Below are 24,627 nucleotides of genomic sequence, written 5' to 3'. Positions count from 1 at the left end.
GGCCCAGCTTTTCAGTGACAGCTTGGAAAGCGCTCAGGCTTGGCTGCCTCTAACTGTATCTGGTGGCTTCCTTACCATAGCTCAGGATTTTAACCTAATGGATTTGTGAGGAGGGAAGGGCCATTTCCCCGGAAAAACATGCATACACTCCAGTTTTTGCTCGGGTTTAGGGTGTTCATAGACTCTTCTGAGGGACCCACGCACCTTACAGGAGAAAGCCCTGCACTCAGCATTGGTTGCCCAGGCCTGGCCTTGCCAATCTGGTTCCCTGTCCTGTGGAAGGCGACAGCTTACAACTCCCCTTTTCCCGTCAAGCTAGTGGGTGTTTCCTGCTAGGAACAGTGGTGGAGAGTGAGCCCCCACACCGTCTTTAACTTGGGGTATTGTCCCCCATTTATTTCTGTTGGGGCTTCATGATCAGTTTTCTGGTTTCCCTCATGATCAGTGCTCCTCTTTTAAATCAGGAAAAAAGAACCATTTTCTTGGTTTGGCATGGATGAAATTGGCACTATTTAGTCTTTTAGGTCCTGGGCAAGCTTAGTTAAATCCTTTTCTTGCATATTCTAAGCTGCAGGCCCCTCCGGAAGTATTGCTCTCTATCCTGCTTGTAATGCTGTGATAGACCAACATTAGGACGCTAATGCTCCTGGGATGTTACACTTAAAAGGGTCTGATCCTGCCTATGTTGTCATAAGTGAGCCTCTGTCATTCAGTTGCCTCAGCCTGTCATCTAAGCAGCTGGTGAAGGTGTGCCAGATCCAGGTTAAGACTTAAAATATGCTTAGCCAGCATCGCCTGGTCCCTTATGATTAGCCTTGCTGCAGTTTTGGCTCATTGGACCCTCATAATAGACGGATGCCTCAAAGTGTGCCAATGTGTAACAGTGCCTCAAAGTGCCAGGTTATGAGGTAATTAATTAGGTTGGTTGGCTCAGAAGTTAACCTGCCAGGAATAGCTGTTACTCTTGCACTAGAGAGCATTGTGAAATCAATTAGTGATGTATCAAAACTCCTGGGGAAAGAGCATTGTGGAAGCCCAGTTTGTATCCCAGATCTGTCTTACACTAAATATGGGAATAAGATTTTCACTCTTGCCTGTAAAATGGGGCTAATTAGCCTGTCTGCCTCACATGGTTGTTAAAAGGATTAAGCAAAATCTTTCATTTAGAATTTTGTATCCTATCTAATAAAGAGGTAATATGCAAATTGACCACTCCAACACAAGATGGCTGGCAGGGGAGGGCAGTTGTGGGGGATCAGGCCTGCATGGGAGGGCAGCTGTGGGCAACCCAGGCCACTGGGAGATTAGTTGGGCATGACTGGGCCAGCAGGGGAGGGCAGTTAGAGGCAATCAGACCAGCAGGGGAGCAGTTTGGTGTCAATCAGGCTGGCGGGCAGAAGTGGTTAGGGGCAATCAGGCAGGCAGGCAAGCAGTTGTGAGAGGGAGATCCAACTGCCTGTTTAGTCGGACATTCCTCAAGTGGTCCCAGATTGGAGAGGGTGCAGGCTGTACTGAGGGACATACACACCCTACACACCACCCCCCCCCCCACACACACACACACACGAATTTCATGCACTGGGCCTCTAGTACTACCGTTTCCCCGAAAAGAAGACAGTGTCTTATGTTAATTTTTTCTCCCAAAGTTGCGCTAGGTCTTATTTTCAGGGGATGTCTTATCATGCGCTAGGTCTTATTTTCGGAGGATGTCTTATTTTCAGGGAAACAGTATATATAAGCCTAAGCAACCAGAACTACTGGTTGACCAGTGTTATGACATGCACTGACCACGAGGGGACAGATGCTCCAAGTAGGAGCTGTCCCCTGGTGGTCAGTCCCTCATACCTCCCCATAGGTCTGGATCTCTGGCCAGGCTGAGGGACCTCACCTTGTGTGCACCAGGCCTTCAGTAAATAAGGTCATAAAAATTGTGCATGTCTGTATGGTGCGCCATGGTCTACCACTCCCCAAACAAGTGGGACTGTCCTTATTCCTGGGAAAAGCAGGAAGAGAAGGTGCAGGGAGTATGAGCCAAGGGTTCTGGGTTTTGATTGGCTGTTCTTCAACGCCTTAGGATTTCACTTGCTTAATGTATTTAAGTCATTCTGAGGCCAGATTTGACCATCACACCTTTTACTAACTGTCTGGAGAGTGGCTGTCCAAAATCAAAATGCCACTTGAATCCTAAATGCACTTCCACAACCATCAGAATAAGCTGAAGCAGTATGGCAACAGACATTACCAACATTTCTAAGTTCTCAGTGTGTCCCAAGTTGCACTTTAAAAATGAAAACACATGGATGCACAGCAAATAGTGTGAGATTTGTTTCCATTACATTTAAGGGCTTTTTAAAATTTTTGTGAGTACGTGGTACAGAAATACGGACACAAAACAACCCCGTGGTGCTTCCGAGACGCTTAAGTCCAGTTGAGACAGGTCAGGGCGGAAGCACGAAAGACGAGTAACGGGTCAGCACCGAGTTTGTGCGGGGCAGTGGCCCTCCAGATCTCACAGCTGCAGCCGGATCTCGAGCCCCGTAGGAAGACGTGGTCCTGGGTCCGCCGAGCCGGGCTCCTCCAGGTGTGCCCTCCATCCCCACCCGGGGTCCGCGCGCCGGGGCCCGGGGCTAGGGCGGCGGCGGGGCCTTGGCCGGGCCGGCGGCCTCCCAGGGCTTGGGCCTCCGCGGGAGCCGGGACGCCGTGGGCTCGCCGTGGGTCGCCGCGATCTGGCGCTTTTCCAGGCCCGGGAGCGCCCGGCCCTGCTGCACCAGCTGCAGGAGCTGCGCCAGGGTCGGCGAGGCCGGCTCTGTCTCCGCGGGCGCGGCAGCTCGGCCGGACCAGCTCGCAGTGCCCGGCGAGTCCATGTCCGAGAGCGCAGGGGACCGGCGTGTGGGAGGCGATCATTTCCGGGAAGTGTGGGTGCAACCACCCGGCAGGGGCCACAGACCGTACCAAGCCGGCCAGGCCGGGGGAGCATTGAGAATCAGGACCAGCTCTGCTCAGAAACGCTGGACACACACACCCAGCTAACCCACCCGGGCCTCCGCAGTGGACGGCTTTGGGGAAACCCAGAGGCTCGCAATAACTGAACGCGCATGCGGACCCCCGTTTGTGCATGCACCCCCTTTCATGCCCACGCAGCAGTGCCCCACGTACCGGTACCAGGACACCTGCATATCACAAGGCGGTCATCACGTCCTGGACTCGGCAGCACCGGACCAAAGTAGCCGTGGAGCTTCTCCGGGGGCCTCCAGAGAGCTGGGAATGAGCGACAGCACTGCGGAGCGGGCCCCTCGCTTCCATCAAGACTCCCTGGTGTTCCCCAGGGGGTGAGAAAAGAGGAAGCCAGGCCAGGCGAGCCCCAGTCCCTCTGGCTGCTTGGAAAGCCAGGCCCATGGTTCTCAGGTTTCTAAGTGTATCGGAAGCCAGCCTGATGTGGCCACACCACCTTCGTAATGGAATAAAGTTCATTCCATTAACAGGACACACTAGCACCGTGTGTCTCCTGAGGACACTACGGATGTAGGAATGCTACATCTCTCCTGCCAGAAATGTTCCCTCTGCTCCGCGCTTTGAGGAAATGAACAGACAAGCCAAAGGGAGATCATCCTGCCTAAGGACTGCTGGACACTTTATAAATGTTAATCTTGTGGAAGGTCATTCTGGATCCTGTGGGCAGGCCAAATACCGAGCATCACCAGGTCCCTAGAAGAAGGAGGGTGTTTGAGGCAGAGGAGATGCGATGATGGAAACGGAGTCAGGCAGATTGAGGGTATATGCTGCCGGCTTTGGAGATGGAGGAAGGGGCCACAAACCAGGAAATAAAGAGGCTCCTGGAAGCTGCAAAAGGCGAGGAACTGAGGAACGCAGCCGGCCACAACTTGGTTCTAGCCCAGTGAACCCATTTCAGACCTCTGGCCTCCGTATTGTGAGATTACAAATGTGTGTTGTTCTGCCCTAGTCAGTTTGGCTCAGTCGGATGGAGTGTCGGCCTGCAGACCAAAGGGTCCCGGGTTTGATTCTGGTCAAGGGCACAGGCACGGACCTCCATTGCAGGCTCCTCCCCGTCCTGTCAGGGCTCATGCAGGAGGCAACCAATCAGAGTGTTTCTCTGACGTCAGTATCTCTCTCTCTTTCCCTCTCTCTTCTACTCTCTCTAAAAATCAATGGGAAAATATCCTCAGGTGAGGATTAACACACACACAAAAAACAAATTTGTGTTGTTTTTAAAACTTTTTTGAATGTCCTAAAAAAGAAAGCAAGGTAGGAAAAGATTGAGGAAGCATGTCAGGTTAAAGGAGACATGAAAATGCAAAGTGTGATCCTGGATTGGATCCAAGTTGGATGGGAAGTCAGTCATTATGTTTTAAATATATTTTTTATTGTTGATAATATTACATTTGCCCTCCTCCTCCCCCCTTTCTTTCCAGCCCCGAACCCCCTTTCCCCCAGGTCTTCACTACCCTATTGCCCATGTCCATGGGCTATGCATGTAAGTTCTTTGGGAAAATCAGTTATAAAAGTCATTTTACCCTTGGGAAAATTTGAGTATGGTCTGCATATTAGATAATATGCCACCTTGCCCAACCCCCCCCCCCCCCATCTGCCAGGATACATTCCAAGACATCTGGTGGATGCCTAAAACCATGTACAGTACTGAACCCTGTATCTGCTATGTTTTACCCCATATGTGTGCACATACCTATGATAAAGTTTAATTGATAAATTCATCTCAGAGATTAGCAGTATAACTAATAAAATAGAACAATTATAACAGTTAGTAAAAGTTACGTTAATGTGGCCTCTCTATCCGACAACTGAGATGGCTACTAAGTGACTAGCAGGCGGGCAGTGTATGTGTGGACACGCTGAGCAAAGGGGTGATTCGTAGCCTGGGTGGGACGGTGCAAGACAGCTCCAGATCTTATCACAGGTTAAGGCTGGTGCTTTAAAACGTGAATTGTTGTCTGGATGGTGTGGTTCAGTGGTTGAGTGTCGACCCATGAACCAGGAAGTCAAGGTTTCATTCCTGGCCAGGGCACATTCCCCAGGATGTGGGCTGGATCCCCAGTAGGGGGCGTGCAGGAGGCAGCAGATCAATGATTCTCTCTCATTGTTGATATTCTAGCCCTCTTTCCCTCTCCCTACCTCTCTCTGAAATCAATAAAAACATGTTTTTTAAAAAGCCAACAATTTGTGAATTGTTTATTTCTGGAATTTTCTATTTAGTATTTTCAGACTATGGTCGCCCTCCAATAACTAAAACCACAGAAAAGGAAGAAGGGGAAATGACTGGGGCATTGATTTACTGAGAGCACAAATTGTGGTAAAATGCTAAGAATTGTTTCATCTAAATGGTTTGAAACTTGTCAGAATAAAAAGCTGGACTTGAGAAGCTAGTCTGGTGGAAACTGGCCATACGGGGTGCTATACAATAAAGAATTTGACTGGCTTTTTCCCCCTCATTCCTGGGAGGGAGACTAAGTCCTTGGAATTTCTCAGATATTAGGGGTGATATTCATGGTGGGCCCTGATAGTTTCTACCAATGAGGTGATTCGTGGTGGCCCCTCGGAGGTTTCAGGATTGAGGCCGGCCACGCCAGAAAAACCAACCATGTTATGACAGGGTGGGGGTTTGAGCCATGTGAGGTCCAGGGAGAAGAGAGAGCCTGGGGATGGAGTTCAATTGCCAGCCAATGATTTAATCAACTGTGCCTGTGTCAGGAAGCCCCAGCACACACTCTGGTCACAGAATCTGTGCATTCAGGACCCTCCCAGACCTCGCCCTATGCGCCTCTTCCTGTGGCTGGTCCTGCCGATGCATGCCCTCATAAAATTATTCATAAGAATGGCACTTTCCTGAGTTCCGTGAGTTGTTGTAGTTGATTATTGAACCTAAAGGGGGTTGTGGGCATCCACAATTTTTACCCCGTCACTCAAAAGTGCCTGTGGGCTGGGAACCCTTCTTGAATGTGCAGCTGGCATCTGAAGCAAGAGCAGTCTTGCTGGGGACCGGGCCCTGTAACTTGTGGGGTCTGTGCTAACTCTGGGGGATTGGCACTAGAATTCAGTTGCAGTACACCAGCCGGGTTTTTTAACAGAACTCTGAAGGAAGGGTGAGCAATCAGAACATCTTGATGGCGCCTTGAAGACGTCCCTCATCCCTATAGGCAGAGAGGGCACCTAAGGCTGAGGACTGGCCCCAGGGTGTCATTGGGTTGCCAAGTTGCAATGCTAATTCAATGCTTAACCCTTTAGTCTCTTAGGCTAAGATAAGGGCATTGATGGGAAATGGGTGGGACACTGAGATGGGATGGGGCATTCCATGGTTGAATCCCCAAATTCTCCTGAAATAGTCTTGTCTGTGGAGACAACATCCTCTGTAGGTCTCCTGTCTCCCAGGACATCAGCCCCAGAGCCCTTCCCACCTCCATCCCTCCTTGGCTCCAGGCCCTTCGTGAGTTAGATCCCAGCACAGCCTGCACAGGCCCACGCTAAGAGGAGAATGCCCAGACAGACAGAGTCACAGGTCTTGCCAACCGGCCTTGGCAGGAGCCATGGGAACATGTGTGGGAAACAGACCCAGGAGGGTGGAATGTACAGCTCAGCGTGGCCAAGCTCATGGCCATGGACGCTCATCAGGATTTAGTATTTAATGTATTGGCTTGAGCACCTGGGGGAGGCATTAATAAAAGCCTGAACTTCATGGTAGCCTGTAGTTAATAAACTTGAAATGCCAGGATTTCCCTGGCATACTCCAGAGGAAGGAATCTGACATCCCAGAGAGATGGGAGCAATGGATTGGATTTGTTCTGTGCAATCTGTTTAGCCACCTCTAGCCACATAGTTGAAGGGGGTCAAGAAAACACTCATTTTCTAGAGCATGTGGAGGTGCATGGGTGAGAGACAGCAGCATTCTTGATTTTCTCAGATGGCTGTCCTCTGTAGACTGGTAATGCTATGGGGCGTGGGGAGGATGTGTGCCAGGAGGATCGCTGGAACTGGATTCTCTGATCTCATGATGTCCTGGTGAGATAAAGGCCAGATGGTGATATTTTTTGGGTGTGTGTGTGTGTGTGTGTGTTTTAATATATATTTTTATCGATTTTAGAGAGGAAGGGAGAAACATCAAGGATGAGAGAGAATCATGAATCAGCTACCTCCTGCATGCCCCACACAGGGGATCGAGCCTGCAGTCCGGACATGTGCCCTGACCAGGAATCAAACTGTGACCTCCTGGTTCATAGGTCAATGCTCAACCAGTGAGCCACACCAGCCGGGCCAGGTGGTGATGTTTAACAGCCAAAGGCAAGGTAACTACAAAGACCCACAACACAGCGTGGGAAAGAATGGTCATCAGGTGGACAGCGTGGCAGCTCTGTGGACCATGATCAGCCTCTTCCCGCAGGCACTCCAGGGCTTGTTCTGTCAACCATGGTGGCAGGGATGGAAGCTATGCTTTGTCTCAGCAGCATAGTCTTCCCCTTCCTGGGACTAACCTGCTGTGGCCAGGGCTGAGGGTCCTTCCTACTCACAGCTCAATGCTGAGTCCCCAGGTGGGCACCATTCTCACCTGGTTGTAGACTGCTTTGGCTTCACCTTGCTAGCATGGAAGGGCTGTGCTTTATCTTTGCAAGAACAGACACATTCCAGGTATGCATTCACTTCTGCCTACTTTGCTTTTGTCAGCACCACCATTCATGGACCTACAGAGTACCTTATTGATCCAGCGCCACGGCAGGCCACACACCACCTCCTCCAACCAAGGCATGCATTTTATAGCCAATAAAACTGTCAAATGAGCTCATGCCCAAAGAATTTACTGGTCTTACCAAAGAACTTACTGGTCTGACCTAGAAGTGGCTGGCTTGATAGAAGACTGGATTGCAGCAGACAGCTCAGGGAGAGCAGAGCCAAGAAGCTACCCCTGCAAGGTGAAGGTGCCTTCCTTCAGGATGCAGGGTGTTCTTTCAACCAAAACCAGAGTCAAACACATATAAAACTGCCCAGCCGGTGTGGCTCAGAGGTTGAGCGTTGACCTATGAACCAAGAGATCATGGTTTGATTCCCGGTCAGGGCACATGCCAGAGTTGAGGGGTCGATTCCCAATGAGTTTCTCTCATAATTGATGTTTCAATCTCTCCCTCTCTCATCCTTCTTCTCTGAAATCAATAAAAATATATTTTTAAAAACACATTAAACCAATCACTATGCTGTTTAATAATAGATACATATGTGGTAAAAACAACCAATAAAAGCAAAGGCAAAATTAACCAAAATTCAGGGCAGAGGTTGCCTCTATGGAGGATGGGGGGATGTGAACAGAGTGGAAGCTCAAAAGCTTCAAATGTAGTAATTAGTACCCACTTTTTCTCAAATGACATAGAAGGGTAGCTAAGTTTTATTCTTCTTTAATTTGCATACATACAAAAATAATACTTTTGCATAAAAATAGATGAATGAAATTTGTTTGTTATTCTGTGCTACCTATAATACAAGCCAAAAACCCGGGAGTCATGTGTGACCACAGCCTCAACCAAATCCCATTCATTATCACTCCTGAAGTTTTCTAGTCTCCCATTTCCTCACCTAGTCCTTCAGGGGTCACCCGGAGCACTGCAACCCCTTCCCCTCCCATAAGGCAGACAAAGAAACGCTCTTTCGAATGTAACTATCATTTTAGTTTGAATCCACTCTTGCCAACTTGCTATCAGAAGCAAGAGTGAGAAATAAGTAACATTTCCTGGACCACACAGCCAGGAAATGGCAGGATTCAAAATCTACTGATCTTTCCCACCCTTTTGTTGAACAAGATAATACTGGGAAAGGCTTAGCTCGAACCTGGCATAGACAGGGTGATCACTGATAACGGACAGGTGGTTTCTTCTCCTCCATTCACCCCCTCACCACGAAAGGGACCTGGTGCCCAGGCGGGAATAAAAGAGATCTTTGGTGCTGGAAATCTGAGTCCTTGGGGCCAGTAATTGGGTCACAAATGAGCGTCCTCTTGTCTCTACTTTAAAAAAATATCACATTCTTCCCCTTGCTTGGAATTTGGGTGGAGGACACCTGGAGGCCTGGCCCGTGTGCACTGGGCCATTAGAACAGACCAAGGTGGCATGCAGAACGGGGGTGGGGGGGAGCAGGGGGGAAGGCATAGATAAGGTGCTGGGACCTCCCCAGCTGTCCAGAATAAGTTAGAGGCCACAGGGGTTCAGCTCTTGGCCTTGGCGGCCTGTTCAGAATTGTGTTATCTTTCTGCCCTACAGCAGGCACGACCCAGGGCAGACATCCAGGACATGGGAAGGCTGGCTCTTCAGGTCTGACTCGGGTGCCTCCTTGAGAAGTCTTGTCCCTGGCACACCGCTGCTGTTCCCATGCCACCCACCGCGAAGCCCCTCAGCTGTGAGGCTCTCTGAATCGCAGGCTTAAAAGTTTTGGCTGCGTCTGGTCAGTGTGGCTCAGTTCACGGAACATGGTCCTGTGCACTGAGAAGCTGCCGGTTCGATTCCCAGACAGGGCACATCCCCAAGGTGGTGGGTTCACTCCCTTGTCAGGGCGCAGACGCCCGTCTGACCTCCCCTTTAGGTGCTCCTCCTTTCCGTGGCCGCTGCACCTAGGTGGCCCTCTCAGCCCCGGGACCAAATGGTTCCTGGACCACAGGAGCCGGAGCTGATTCATCTCACTATGGCCTCCCCTGCCAGTGCTGGGCATCAGAGCGGGCACAGGCAGCATCTGTGGAAGGCATCAGGTCTCAGTGAAGAGAGGTGCCTCTGGAGGAGACAGGTCCCAGCTCTGTCACTTGAGAGCGTGGGTAAATTCCTTTCTATTATATTAGTTTGCTGGCTGAGAAGCCCAGAGATGAGGTTTTGAACTACCTGGTTGAGCTGTCAGGAGAGCCATATGCTCAGGTAGCTGGTATCTGAGCTCTGTAAGGAGGAGGCGAAGCTACAGTGGGTTTGTCCTTCCCTGCCCAGTTTATTGTCCTCCGCCCCCAAGTCACCTAGAAAATGGAGCCTAAAACAAGAAGGAAGCGCCAACGTTTTATCCAGATGGTATAAACCCAAGAGCTGAACCCCTGCGGCCTCTAACTGAGAGGGAGGGGAAAAAGCAAGGCGGGGGAGAGGGGAGGTGATGCAAGGTGATAGCAGGTGGGATCCTGCCACCACAAGCCGAGAAGCACGGCAGGTGTGCTCACTGGCTGCTTGGGAGACCGCCCAGTTGGCTGTACCGTTTGGAGAGACAGTGCCTTGCAGCGATTCAGGGAAGGGAGGGAGGAAGAGGGAATTTATCTCCTGGGTCTCTCCCAACTCCCATCAGTCGAAGGTTACCCAAGAGGATTAACTCCCCTGCCCCCCTGTGTTGCTCGTGGCCACCTGAGATGCCAGATCCCATGCCTGCGGTGGGGCATTCCACCCAAATCTGGAGGCGGGGGGGAGACAAACTCTGGGCACGTGGCTGACGAGGCTGGACAATCTGATTCAATGCAGATGTGTCCCAACCAGGCCAAGAGCACTTTTCTCACCAGAAGACCTCTCCCAAGGTCACATGGCTAGTAAGTGGCAAATTCAGGATTTGAACATAGCCTGGCTCTGGAAACTGGAAGATTACGATAAGGAATTTGGATTTTTTATTTATTTTTTTATTTTTGTAGCAGATAAAGGAGAGTCACTGAATGGTTTCAAGTTGGGGGGGGGTGACATAAATAGCTTTTTAAAAATATTTATATATTTTTAGAGAGGAAGGGAGACAGAGAAAAACATCAATGATGAGAATCATTGATCAGCTGCCTCCAGCATGCCCCCTACTGGGGGGATTGAAACTGCAACCCTGCCATGTTCCCTTGACTGGAAAGGAACCCAGGACCCTTCAGTGCACAGGCTGATGCTCTATCCACTGAGCCAAACCAGCTAGGGCTCCCCCCACTCCCCCCGTTCCCCCCTGCCCTCCTGCCTTAGGGCAGAGAGCTTCCCTTCAGCTTTAATTCCTCAGGCCTTGGGAAAATTCCCAGGATACTAACAGCTTTCTTTAGAAATAAATTATTAGAGAGAGAGAGAGAGAGAGAGAGAGAGAGAGAGAGAGAGAGAGAGACATCAATTTGTTGTTTCACTTATTTATGCATTCATTGGTTGCTTCTTCGTGTATGTGCCCTGACTGGAAATGGAATCAATAACCTTGGTGTATTGAAACAATGCTAACCAACTGAGCTGCCTCCAGAGCTTTTTGGTTAGGCTCCCAATCTCTACTTTGCTTCATCTTCCCATGTACGGTAGCTACACTCAGCAACCGTAGGTGGCCCCAAAGAGACAAGGGCACCCAAGACAGTTTTTGAAGAGTCCCTGACGGGGACTCAGCTCTTATGGGCTTCATTCAACACTGCCTCACAATGGCTCTCCTTCCGGACAGCGGGCCTGAGGCAGGCAGGGTCTGGGCGGAGAAGCCAAGTGAGGGGAAGAGGAGATGGACCTAGAGGTCCGGAGCAGGAGGACCATCCATCTGTTCGTCATTGGCTTGTATTGTAGATTGGGGGATCCTGGCGTCTGAAGATGTGTCCTTTGGTGTTGCCTGAGATGGTCAGATCTCACCAATTCTTGGCTGCACTGATCACATACAGGTGGCCGGTAGCTGGTGTGTATTCACATATATCGTCCAAGCTCATCAGAACGGAAGAAAGACCACGTGCAAACTTCCCACTCACACTTGTAGGGCCTGTCACCTGAGTGTGTGCGCTGATGGTTCAGGAGGCGGGAGCGCTGGGTGTAAGCTCTCCCACAGTCCTCACGCTGGGAGCCCTTTCGGGGCCCTGCACGTCCGCTCTGCTCTTTGGGGAGCAGGTGTGGGCTGCTCAGGGAGGAAGGGGTCTTCCTGAGAGGCTGGCCGGCTAACAAAAGAGTCCTGGGATTCTAACGTCAGCAATAATGGGTTCCCAGCTGGGGCCATCCCACAGCTGTGGGGCTCTCTGGGGAACAACATCTGAGCCAAAGAGGGAAGCCCTGCCTCGCCCCAGCAGAAGGCATGGTTGGGGCAACAACATTCAAGATATTAAAGAGTCTCTATTAGAAGGTTCTGTGGGGCCCAGAATAATGCATTACTGGTGTCCTAATGTGGGACATTGTGTCTGCTGGCCCATTGAGGGGCATGCTTACATTCCCACTGGAAGTCATGGCCACCCCTGGAATATTGGGCTCTCCTAAGGACTCATCTGGGGCCCCTTAAAAATCATCATTCCTGCCGAGGCTGGTTTGCCTCCGTGGATAGAGCGTCAGCCTACAGACTGAAAGGTCCCAGGTTCGATTCCAGTCAGGGGCATGTACCTTGGTTGCAGGCACATCCCCGGTGGGGGATGTGCAGGAGGCAGCTGATCAATGATTCTCTCTCATCGATATTTCTAACTCTCTATCACTCTCTTTCTTGTCTGTGAAAAATCAATAATACACACACACACACACACACACACACACACACATATATATATATATATATATTTATTTTTTTTTTAAATCATCCTGCCGAAACCGGTTTGGCTCAGTGGTAGAGCGTCTATCTGCGGACTGAAGGGTCCCAGGTTCGATTCCGGTCAGGGGCATGTACATTGGTTGCGGGCACATCCCCGGTAGGGGGTGTGCAAGAGGCAGCTGGTCGATGTTTCTCTCTCATCGATGTTTCTAGCTCCCTATCCCTCTCCCCTCCTCTCTGTAAAAAATCAATTATATATATATATATATATATATATATATATATATATATATATATATATATATTTTTTTTTTTTTTTAAATCATTTTTCTGGTGGAGAGGGAGACATTCCCTGACAGTAAGCCATCTGGGAAGCAGGGAGTCACTTGGGGGCAGCAGTCACACCACGCTCAAGCAGAAGCACCCTGAACCGTGGCCCCATTTCCTTTGCATTCTGCCCGGGCTCCTGAGCAGAAGCCAGGGGGTCCCCTCCAGCCGTGCACCCTGAAGGATGTGTGGAATGCCTGCTGACCCTCGCCATTCCATTTCTCACTCCACTCCGCCAACAGGCAGAGAAGGGGGTCGCCGTCTTGTCTGGTTGATTAATCCCAAGCACCAGGGAAACGGTTGAGACGGCACAGTAGAGGTTGGCCCTAGACCTGGAGTCCAGAGGACTCACCGAAGGGCCTCGTCACCACCCTCTGCCCAGAGCCCTGGTCAACAGAGACCTTCAGCAACCCAAGAGAGCCGAGACCGCCACGGACCAGACCCTCCACGTGACACCCCTGCCCGACCGCGGAGCTGGCGAAGGGCGAGGAGAATGTGTCCTTGGGCGTGAAAGGTGGCCACGATGATACATTCAGGCTGCATGCCCCCCACTTCCCGCTGCTGACTTCTGGGAAGAACTCTGGCTGAGTGCTGGGGGTGCCAGTTGAAACCCCCTCCATCACAGAGCAGCTGATGGGACACTGTGCCCTCTGTGCTGGGGCAGGGGCTTTGTAACTTGGATCAAGGACAAGAGGAGCTTCCCTGAGCTTCACCTCCTCCGCCCCAGCCGCGCCGACCCCGCGCTCTGGTGAGCTGAGCCCACAACCCTGGCATATGTCCTTGACTGGAATGGAACCTGGGACCCTTCAGTCTGCAGGCTGACGCTTTATCCACTGAGCCAAACCAGCTAGGGCTTAAGGCCCACATTTAAAAAAAATTTTTTTTGCCCTAGTGGCTAGAGCAAACTCATTAGTCAACAGAGCCAAATATCAACAGTACAACGATTGGAATTTCTTTTGAGAGCCCAATTTTTTAAACTTAAACTTCTTCTAACACCACTTCTTCAAAATAAACTTGCTCAGGCCAAGGTATTTTGTGGAAGAGCCACACTCAAGGGGCCAAAGAGCCGCATGTGGCTCATGAGCCGCAGTTTGCCGACCACGGCCCTAGCCGGTTTGGCTCAGTGGATAGAGCGTCAGCCTGCGGACTGAAGGGTCCCAGGTACCGGGCCCTGGAACAGGCAGGATATGTTTTATTCCATGTTCCTGGGTTGTGCGCTCAAACCCCAGTAGGGGGCGTGCAGGAGGCAGCCGATACAAGATGTTCTCTCATTGATGTTTCTATCATCTCTCCCTCTAATATTTTTTTGTTTGTTTTAGAGAGAGCCATTGATTTGTTGTCCCACTTATTTATGCATTCATTGGCTGATTCTCATATGTGCCCTGACGGGATATAATACGCAACCTTGAAGTATCAGGGGCAGCACTCTAACCAAGTGAGTTATCCAGTCAGGGCGAGGCCCGCACATTTCATCGTGTAGGTGCACCTTAGCTTGTTAGCTATGTCCCTATTGAACCTTCAGGCGATTTTACTGTTTATTATAAATATTATTGTTGGCTTTTTATTTGACCAATGAATAGGTGCCCCGGTCGGTGTTACTAGAAGAGACTTCTTAATAACTTAGCACAAACACATGCGGACCCTGTTTGCCCCGCTGGCTACCCTCTCCTAATTGGGTATGTCAGGAGCACACTCAGTACCTGGTGATATCACAACTTCTCTGTAAGCATGGCTACTCCCCTTCGTTTTCTCTTTCATGTCCTGTGTAGCTCATGTCAGGTTAACAAGGGCCCTCCGCTTCCTACCTGTGCAGGTAAAAATAAAAAAATAAAAAAATAAAAAATGGGGGGCCGGACCTCTGATGAGTACTCACATTTAATTTCATTCTCCCAAAAATCACGTGCAAACAGCTTTGGAGAGAGGCAGGCCTGTGAACACACCAGCTCCGCCGCTGGCCTGCTGGAGAATCTTTGGCGGTGCAGCCTGGCTTTTCCGAGCCTCAGTTTCCCCAACCGTACGACGGGGCTGAGGATGCCCTGGTGACGGGGTGGCTCTGCCGACTAAATGAGATGTCTGTGACCAGGCCTGGCTCTGCGCAGCCCGGGCCAGTGGCAGGCTCAGTCCCAAGTGAGGAGCTCAGCGCAGGGTTCAACTGGGGAGCTCAGGCAGCTGCGAGGACATCCTGCCCGCCCTGGGCTGGAGCATCGTTAGGACCAGTGGGGCTCCTGGAAGGAGGGAGCCCCTGTGTGAGCAGACAGAGTCAGCTCCGGACGGCCACGGAGCTATGCAAGGTGCCCCAGGCAGTGTGTGTTTGGGGGCGGGGGGGGGGTCCCCCACCTTCTTCTCCCTGGGAAGGTCTTGAAGCCCATCTGTAATGTGGTAACCGCCCGGGCTGGAGGGCGGGAGAGTCGTTAGGGACACCTGCCTCCTCCCCCCCCCCCCCCCCCCCCCCCCCCCGCAGTGGGAACCCGTGGTGACTGTGCACCTGCCTCAGCTGTCCCTGGGAGAACGCGGCCACAGGGGCTTCCAGGCTGCCCTGCAGGGAAGGGCGGAGTGGAGCCCAGACGGGAGTTTTCCTCAGGGCATTCGAGGGTGCAATCAACATGAGGATTAAAAAGGGAAAATCATGGCGACTATTAAAATAATCAAAGGGAAAGGAAGTGAAGCTGGCATCAGAATAAAGAAATCAGAGCCAGAAAGACATAAACCCGCCAATGTAAGACATTAACACACAATAAAAACATCTCCCAAATAATAGGGACGGGGGGGGGGGACTATTTATTAATAATCTTGGAATAATTGATTAGCTCTCTAGGGGGGAATTAGATAGACATCTTCTATCATACAGCAAAATGAGCTCCTGATGAGTTAAGTTGCGGGTGCAGAGAGTAACTTACACATGCACAAAAGACAGTAGAAGTGAGACTAGGTCCTGGCGGGGTGGAGGTGGGGGGTTGGGGGAGGGGGGGTCGATTGGTTAGAGTGTGGTGCTAATGCACCGACGTTGGGATTCAATCCCTGGCCAGGACACATGCAAGAATCAGCTAGTGAGTGCATGGATGTGTGGACAACAGATCCATGCTTCTCTCTCTCACTCTCTCTCTCTCTCTCTCTCTCTCTCTCTCTCTCTCATTTTTTTTTTAAGTGAGACTATATCAATTCTCTAGAATGGGTAATGGACTCTCTAGGCTTAAAAGGCATGAGATAAATCCCAATAGGGAAGGTGGATATGTTGGTTCCTACGAAACAAAATACTTCAGGTTAAGAAAAAATAAAAAAGTGAAATTTGTGCAACCGCTGTGGCTCAGGAGTTGAACATCGGCCTAAGAAACAAAAGGTTACGGCTAGATTCCTGGTCACATGCCCAGGTTGCAGGCTTGATCCCTAACGTGCAGCTGTTTCAATGATTCTCTCATCACTGATCTCTCTCTCTCTCTCTAACTCTCTCTATCTCTCTTTCCCTCTCTCTTCCTCTCTGAAATCAATAAAAAAATATTTTTAAGTATAATGTTATATGCAATAAACCTTAATATTTCACAAAAATCAATTTTAACTATAATAATGTTACATGCAAATAAACACCAATTATTCAAGAAAAATAATCTTACATATAATATTAGATGCAATAAACATTATTTTAAGAATAATAGGATTTTAAGTATAATAATATTACCAAACCCGTACTAACATAGTATGATATCACAAAAGTTATAGGAAATATTAAAAATCTGCCTATAACAGGATTAATTATTTTATAATCTAGAATATTTTCTTCCCTTCTGGCTCTATTTTTGTTCATCAGTTTATGTTGTTCATCATATTCCACAAATGAGTGAGATTATATTATATTTATCTTTCTACAACTGGCTAATTTTGCTTAGCATGATGCTTTTAAAGTCTATTTTGTCGGATATGAGTATTGCTACTCCAGCTTTTTTTTTCTTTTCCATTTGTATGGAAAAATTTTTCCATCCCTTCACTTTCATCCTGTATGTGTCTCTTGTTCTGATGTGGATCTCTTATAGACAGCCTATAGTTGGGTCATGATTTTGTATCCATTCAGCTACCCTACACCTTTTGACTGGAGCATTTAATCTATTTACATTTTGGGTTATTATTGAGAGGTACTTATTTATAGCCATTTTAATTCTGCATGGCGGGTTTCTCTCTCCGTTTCTTTTCTCAGAAATCCCTTACAGTAATCCCTTTAGCATTTCTTGTAATGCTGGTTTGCTGGTGATGAATTCCTTTAGCCTTTTTGGGTTCAGGAAGCTCCAGACAGAAGCAACTGCTCCACTCTGTAGGGCAATTCTGAGGAGGGCACACCTGAGGGCAATTCAAGTTGGAATCCTATTAGCCTGTAGGCAGAGGCAGTCTCTGGAGGCACTGAGTCTTAGCCTGATCCAATTAGTCAGAAACTGCCTTTAACACTATCTATTTTGAATGATAGCCTCGCTGGTTATAGTAATCTTGGTTTCAAATCCTTGCTTTCCATTACTTCATGCCATTCCCTTCTGGCCTGTAGAGTTTCTGATGAGAAATCAGGGGTCAGCCTTATGGAAACTCCTTTGTAGGTAACAGCTTTATTTTCTCTTTCGGCCTCTAAGATTCTCTCTTGTTGTAATTTTTGGTATTTTAATGATGATGTGTCTAGGTGTGGGTCTGTTTGGGTTCTTGTTTTGGTTCTCTGTACCTCCTGAACTTGTGTGACTTTTTCCTTTAGTATGTAAGGGAAGTTTTCTATCATTATTTCTCCAACACCTTCTTTATTCCTTTTTCCCTTGCTGCCTTTTCTGGCACACCTGTTATTCTAATATTGCTATGTTTCACATTGTCCCACAGCTCCCTTAAGCTGTCCTCCTGTTTTTGAATTGTTTTTTTTCTTTTTGGTTCTCTAATTTAGTGATATGTTCAACTCTGTTTCATTGATTCGATCCGCAGCTTCCCTTAATCTGCTGTATATTCCTTGCAATGTGTTTTCATCTGTGTAATGTCATTCTTTATCTCAGACTGTTTTTTTCTCGAAGCTCAGAGGGCACAGAGACTCAAGGAAGCTGGCCCTGTCATTGACTCCACACAAGGGGGTGGAGTATTTTTTTAAAAAATATATTTTATTGATTTTTGTACAGAGAGGAAGGGAGATAGAGAGTTAGAAACATCAATGAGAGAGAGTCGTCGATCAGCTGCCTCTTGAACATCCCCTACTGGGGATATGCCCGCAACCAAGGTACATGCCCTTGATCAGAATCGAACCCGGGACCTTTCAGTCCCCAAGCCGACGCTCTATCCATTGAGCCAAACCGGTCCCGGCAAGGGGGTGGAGTATTAAATCATGCTTTCCCAGCGACACCTTGGGGGAGACCGGTAGCACCACTGGCCCAGCAGGCTGCTCTGGGCGGCCCGGGGACATCCACGCCCCAGCGCCCAGCGGTGCTGGGCTGAGCCCCTGGAGGAGCCTCTGGAAGGGCGGTGCTGAAGGAACAGGGGACACGGCGCCTACACCCCTCATGGAGCCCCATGTCCTATCACCACAAGAAGCCTCTTCAGGAAACAAAACAAACAAAAGCCACTTCAGTGCCTGGCTGAGTTGACGGTCAGTGAATGCTTGTGAAATGAATAATGACCCTCACTTGGTTAATCAGAGTAAGCTTGGGGTGACCGTCAGCGCTCTTGGCGCTGAGCACACTCCCCTTCCTCTGGGATCCTGGTCCTGCTCACCTCGGTGGTGTCTGCACAAGACTTCCCATCAGGCCCGGCACCCGCATTCCCGGGCTCCTGGGCTCCTGGGCTCCTGGGCTGCACGCCCCACCTCTCACAGAGCATGGGCAGGGTGAGGAGCCAGAGGGGCCTGGCCTCCTGCTTGGCCCTGAGTAAGGAGACAGGAGGCACAGTGCCCTCCGTAGCCCCCAACCCCACAGTCTTACCCTCAGGAAGCTCTCCTCCTCTGGGAAGCCTTCCCAGATTTCTGCCCAATTGCCTCCTCTCAGAGAAGACAGGAATGAAAACACTTGTGCTTTGCTTGTGCCATTGAAGTTCTCCTTTATTGTCCTCAGTGTTCTGCATCTCAAATGTCCCAGGATGCCTGTGTCAATCACCGCCCTCAGGGCCTCCCAGTCAGAGGGGAGAGACCAGCCTTTCCCCCAGACCAGCCTCAGGGGAAGGAAGGGACTGCCCTGCCTCCAGGGGGAGCAGGTCCAGTGTCCTCCAAGGTGGGAGGCCCTGAGCACTGGGTCTCTCCGGGCGGCGACTGCAGTCACCGGGCACGAAGGTGTTCCGACCGCCCAGGCTGCGGGGCGGCCAGTGCGGGCAGCCGGGTGCAGCGGGCGGAGTGAGCAGGCGGCTGCAGGTCAGGAGCAGGTCCACCAGCAGCAGCTTGAAGAGCAGCAGCCTCAGCGCCCCCAGCCTCAGCACAAGGCCCCCCGTCCCTGCGGGAGGGAAGGAGCAGGCTGGGCCCCGGCTCCTCAGCACCCCACCCCCACGATGTCCCCCGAGAAGAGGGGCCTGGTCCTCTGCCCTGGCCATTCCCCCTCCATGTGGTCCCCCAACTTCAGGGCAGGTCCTTCCTGGTGTCTAAGCGCACCTCCTCCTGGGAATAACAAATACCCGCCTCACCTTCCCTTTCTTACATCCCCCAGTCAGGGGGCCGGGCCGGGCAGGAGGCAGCCTCGCTGCAGAGGAGCCGCTCAGAAGCTCCTGTGGCCGGAGGAGGCCGGGGGTGACCATGACCTGCAGGAGGTGGGGGTGACGGCTCCCACGCCTCCCAGGGGTCTCCGAGGCCCTGATGCTGCCGTTCCCCTGGGCTGCCCCTCTCACAGGCTCACCTGTGCTCCCAGCTGGAGGCCAGGCACCGGGCTGGAGCCAGAGGTCTTACCCGCGGGTGCACAGAGGCCCAGGCTGGCCAGGGCACCAACCCAGACAGACAGACAGCTCCTCAGGGACCCTACCAACCCCCATCGGACCCACCAGGCCAGATGGCACCTGCGGTCCTGGCCCCAGTACTCACCCCCCAGAGGCTCCCAGAGGCAGGTACTGACTGAGGACGTCTCTCCTGCCAGCCAAGGAGAAGGAGTGAGACTTGGGATGGGCTGTGCCCCCGCCCCAGTACTGTGTCCCCCGCCCCAGTACTGTGTCCCCCGCCCCAGTACCGTGCCCTCCTCCACAGCACGGTGCCCTCCGACCCAGCACGGTGCCCCGGCCCTGACATGCTGGATAAATGCACAAAGGAACCGGCAGTGGGAACTGAGCCCACTCGCTGCAGGTCCTCCGAGGGGCCCAGGTCGGCCTGGCTCCCGCCGCCCCCTGTGCTGAGCCCCTGGGAGGCGAGCTGCCTCAGCACTTCCGGACAAGGAATCGTTTTCTCAGCAGCCTTTGGAAGGCAGAGGGTTCGTTCAACAAAAATTATGTTAAAACCAACATAATCCCAAAAGAGGAAGCCATCTGGTTATTCATAGAGTAATAATAGCCCGGCTGGCCTGGCTCAGTGGCTGAGCATCGACCTATGAACCAGGAGGTCACAGTTTGACCCTCGGTCAGGGCTCATGCCCGAGTTGTGGGCTCCACCCCCAGTGTGGGGCGTGCAGGAGGCGGCTGATCAATGATTCTCATCATTGATGTTTCTCTCTCTCTCCCTCTCCCTTCCTTTCCGGAATCAATAAAAAAATATTTTTAAAGAGTAAAGTAATAGCCAAAACCGGTTTAGCTCAATGGATAGAGTGTAGGCCTGCGGATGAAAGGTCCAGGGTTCGATTCTGGTCAAGGGCATGTACTTTGGTTGCTGGCACGTCCCCAGTAGGGGGTGTGCAAGAGGCAGCTGGTCGATGACTCTCTCTCATCGATGTTTCTAACTCTCTATCCCTCTCCCTTTCTCTCTGTAAAAAGTCAATAAAAATATTTTTAAAAAGAATAAAGTAATAATAATAGATGACCTTGGACATATTACTTAACATCTCTGTCCCCGATACAATGAGGAAAACTATATGACTTCATAAATGTAAAGTGTTTACAATAAATAGTACCTGGCAGGAGGAAGCACTGAGTAAGTGGCAGCAATCAGTTATTCACTCATTGTTTGGGTCTAATAGGTGGGGTGTCATATAGGTGATATGTAGATATTAATCCTGGGGATAGAGACAGTGGCCTAGGTAGCAGGTGACGCCATGTACCTTAATGTACATCTCCATCCTAGGAGGGAGGAGGCTCTGTCACCTTGGGGGACATGCACAGAGCCCGGATTTGGGTGAGATGTCACAGTTGCAAACCCCAGGCCTCAGGGCCTCAGGTGGCCCTGCTCTGAGCCCAGGCACCCCTTCCCCTGGTTGGTGGTCACTGGGACACCCCTCATGCCCTCATGGTCTGAGCCGGCCTCCTTCCCACCAAACCCCGGGACCAGGGAGAGCGAAAGGGGCAGGGCACTCACAGGGCCCAGGCTCCGTCCCCACCTGACAGCTGCAGGGGCTGTGTGCTCTGGCTGCGGTCCCCAGCCCCAGGCCCCGTGTGGCAGACCAAGACTTCCAAGGATGCCAGCTCCTCCGCGGGCAGGGAGAGCTGGGCCAGGCTGGTCCAGGTGCCATCTGCGGCTGGGGAAGGGCCGTAGGTGAAGGCGCCCAGGGCGCTGCCATTGCCAGCGGAGAACCAGACGGGGCTCTCGAGGCCAGGGGGCGCCGCGTCCAGGACCAGGCAGACCACCAGCACCTGCTGCTTCCCGTCCACCTGCATGGTGATGGGGGGCGCCAGCGAGGGGAAGGGGGTGCCGCCCACACCTGTAAGAGAGCGTGCACCTGTGGGCGCCCAGATCTGCCCATGCCCTCCCAGGCCCGCACCTCACTGCAGGCGTCTATGCTTCTGTCTGTCCTTCCCCATCCATCTGTCCCTCCGTCCTCTCCACCAGCCCTCTCTCCTTGCGGTTTCCCCTGAAACACCCTTCCTTCCCTCCACTCTTTCATCCACCTCTCTACTCATTCACTCTTTTCCATCATCCATGATTTCTACAGCGATTCTCTCTACTTTCCATCTATATGTCCATCCGTCCATCCATCCATCCGTCCATCACCATCTATCATATCTGAACCTTTCTGTGCAAGGCATTAAAAATACAACATTAATTTATATACAACATTATATTATATGTAATAATTTACATATACATTGTCCCCACTTTCAAAGCACTCAGTCTCAGTGGAAACAACACTCATAATACCTGGTTGTGCCAGACTCAGGAGAGTGGTTGTCTCTGGGGAGAAACGGGAGAAATAAGATCTGGAATCAGACTAAAGGGGCTTCAAATATGTCTGTAACTTTTTGTTTCTTGGAAAAAATCTAGTTCAGCCCAACTGGTGTGGCCCAGTGGCTGAGAGGCAGCCTAGGAACCAGGAGCCACAGCTGGATTCCTGCTCAGGACGCTCGCCTGGATTTTGGGCTTGGTCCCCAGTGCGGGGCATGCAGGAGGCATCCAATCGATGTTTCTCTCTCATCATTAATGTTTGTATCTCTTTCTCCCTCTCCCTTCCCCTCTGAAATCAATACAAAAATACATTTTAAAAAAATAGTACAAAATCAATAAAATATATTTAAAAAAAAATAAAAAATATAGTTAAAATATGGCAAGATTGTAGCCATTTGTTAATCTGAGTGGCATATAGAAGGGTGTTTGGTGTATTATTCACCCCAGGACATGCTTAGAGAGAGGAAGAAAGAGAAACATTGATGTGAGAGAAACAGCCTCTACCGGGATCGAACCTGTAAATCAGGTAGATCTGCCCTTTATTTTCCCGAATAGTCCTAATTTTCCACAAATTTAGTCTTTTCAGTACGGATGATTCATTTAATACATAACAATGTTATTTTTGAACAGTTGGATATTTGCTCATAAAAATTAAATCTTAAAGGTTAAAACCTCCAAACAAATTAAAACTGTGAGTTAAGCCCTAGCTGGTTTGGCTCAGTGGATAGAATGTCGACTTGTGGACTGAAGGGTCCTGGTTTCGATTCCAGTCAAGGGCATGTACATTGGTTGCGGGCTCATGCAGGAGGCAACCAGTTGATGTGTCTCTCTCACATTGATGCTTCTCTCTGTGTGTCTCTTCCCCTCCCTCCCACTCTCTCTAAAAATCAATGGGAAAGTATCCTTGGGTGAGGATTAACAAAAAAACTATACACAAACACACACACACACACACACACACACACACACACACACACCACAACTCCGAGTGTAGCCAGGACAAAGAAATGCCCAGGCTGCGGGGACGCGACCCAGGGTATTTTGTGGGGAGGAAGGGGTGTGGAGTGCTCACATAGGATTTCTCGAAGGTTAAATAACTGACCTGTAGCATGTGGACGATTAGCAGCCCACTCAGATGTGAGCTCAGAGCTCGGCGACTCCAACTCCCACATATCACCCCACATGAAGGATGACTAAGATTTTGCTCGGTGACACAGTGGGCCAAACTGGGACGTGGCCTTGGACAGAGGTGGTTTGTCTCAGGCGCTTGATATGCTGAGTCTCAATGGTCCCATCAGTATCATGGGGTTAGGGACGCCAGCCCCACAGTTTGTTGGTAGAATAAAGTTGATGAATGTAAAACACCTGGCGGATGAGTATCCAGATTCTATCCATGCTATCATTAATGAGGCATCACAGACAAAGGGAGGAGTGAGCTCCAGGAACCACAGCTCCTGAGCCTCCGCAGCGGTACATGCAGAGACACTCCCCAAGGTGAGCTAAGCATCTGCCTCCTCCACAAAGCCCCCCAGGAGTGCTCCTCCTCAGCCTGGCTGCTTCCTTCCAGGAGCTCAGTCGCCTGCCCTGGGCATGCCCTGCTCCACATGGGCATGGCTGGCCTCCTCGGGAGGGAGAGCTGTGACACACTGGGTCAGCTCCAGCTCACGGAGATGTCTTCATTCAAAGGCCAAGGGCTCCCCCCCCCACACACACACACACACACACACATGCAAATCTGCACAGGCTCTACATGAAGCTGGAACCCTCACAATTCTAGTCCTTTGGCTCCAGCCTTAATCTTTGGAGCCTGGGGTACATACACCCGGGAAGTCACTGAGGCCCTGGGCCTTCTCCTGGGAGCCCCCTGAGAAGGGGCAGCTGGGAGTGAACAACAGGCACTCTGAGCCCTGCTGGAAAGGGCCCTGAGGGCAGGAGACCGGGACAGGACGGGCAGGCAGGAGGGGCCTCACAGTGTTGCCAGGTCCCCTCACTCCCTATCACATAGCAGCCCTGGCTCTCCGCCCGCCTGCTTTGTCTCTCTGTACCCCCACGAGCTGACTCCTCCCTACCAACACTGTGGACCCCAGGGGAGCAGGACGGGGGCCCAGAGCAAGGTGGCTGGGAGGTAGAGTGACTGGGGAAGGGAAATGGGCTGCTGAGACCTTCTCAGAGGCTCCAGTGCCTCTGTGCTGCCTCCTTGCATCTCACCCGGACGCCCAGAGGGAGAGGGTGGTTCGGGGCAGACAAACGGGGCACAGAGAGAAGCAGGCAGGGACTCACCTGCGGGCAGGGCTGGACACCCGAGGGCCAAGAGAAGCAGCAGCCAAGCCCCGGCCATGGCCCATCTGCGGGAGGCAGGTCGCAGCTGCAGCCCGGAGGTGTGGGCTGGGGAGCAGGCACCCACAAGGCTGCCTCCCAGGCCACAGGCCCAGCTGCACTCGGCTGCTCCACCAGGGAGCCGTTTCCCTCCACAGGGGCCCCTCCCACTCCACCTGGGCCCCCACCCCTTCCTCTCTCAGGGGCAGGGAGCTCAGGCTGCCACCCCCACAGCAGGAGCTGGGCGCCCACCCTCCCTCCCATCTGCAGAGCACCGCCCTCACTGGCCCTGCCATCTGTAGGCCACA

General features: G+C 51.3%; 2 protein-coding genes and 1 pseudogene across 2 annotated transcripts; all 3 read right to left on the bottom strand.

The window, feature by feature from the left end:
- Window positions 1–2,360: 2,360 nt before the first annotated feature.
- Window positions 2,361–3,068, bottom strand: CUNH6orf226 (chromosome unknown C6orf226 homolog). The gene has a single exon (XM_036414348.2). It carries the CDS (start codon window positions 2,862–2,864, stop codon window positions 2,628–2,630), a length of 237 nt encoding a protein of 78 aa, XP_036270241.1. The 5' UTR covers window positions 2,865–3,068; the 3' UTR covers window positions 2,361–2,627.
- An 8,398-nt stretch (window positions 3,069–11,466) lies between these two features.
- LOC118706011 lies at window positions 11,467–13,002 on the bottom strand (annotated as a pseudogene).
- A 4,134-nt stretch (window positions 13,003–17,136) lies between these two features.
- Window positions 17,137–24,341, bottom strand: LOC118706010 (pre T-cell antigen receptor alpha). The gene is made up of 5 exons (XM_036415147.1): window positions 24,284–24,341; window positions 21,222–21,542; window positions 19,787–19,831; window positions 19,041–19,208; window positions 17,137–17,141 (listed from the first exon to the last, which is right to left on the bottom strand). Exons 1-5 carry the CDS (start codon window positions 24,339–24,341, stop codon window positions 17,137–17,139), a joined length of 597 nt encoding a protein of 198 aa, XP_036271040.1.
- Window positions 24,342–24,627: the final 286 nt, after the last annotated feature.

Source organism: Pipistrellus kuhlii, unplaced genomic scaffold, assembly GCF_014108245.1.
Source record: "Pipistrellus kuhlii isolate mPipKuh1 unplaced genomic scaffold, mPipKuh1.p scaffold_m20_p_5, whole genome shotgun sequence".
Lineage (NCBI taxonomy): Eukaryota > Metazoa > Chordata > Mammalia > Chiroptera > Vespertilionidae > Pipistrellus > Pipistrellus kuhlii.
Note: the sequence above shows the minus strand (reverse complement) of the source record. Positions and strands in the feature narration are given on the sequence as shown.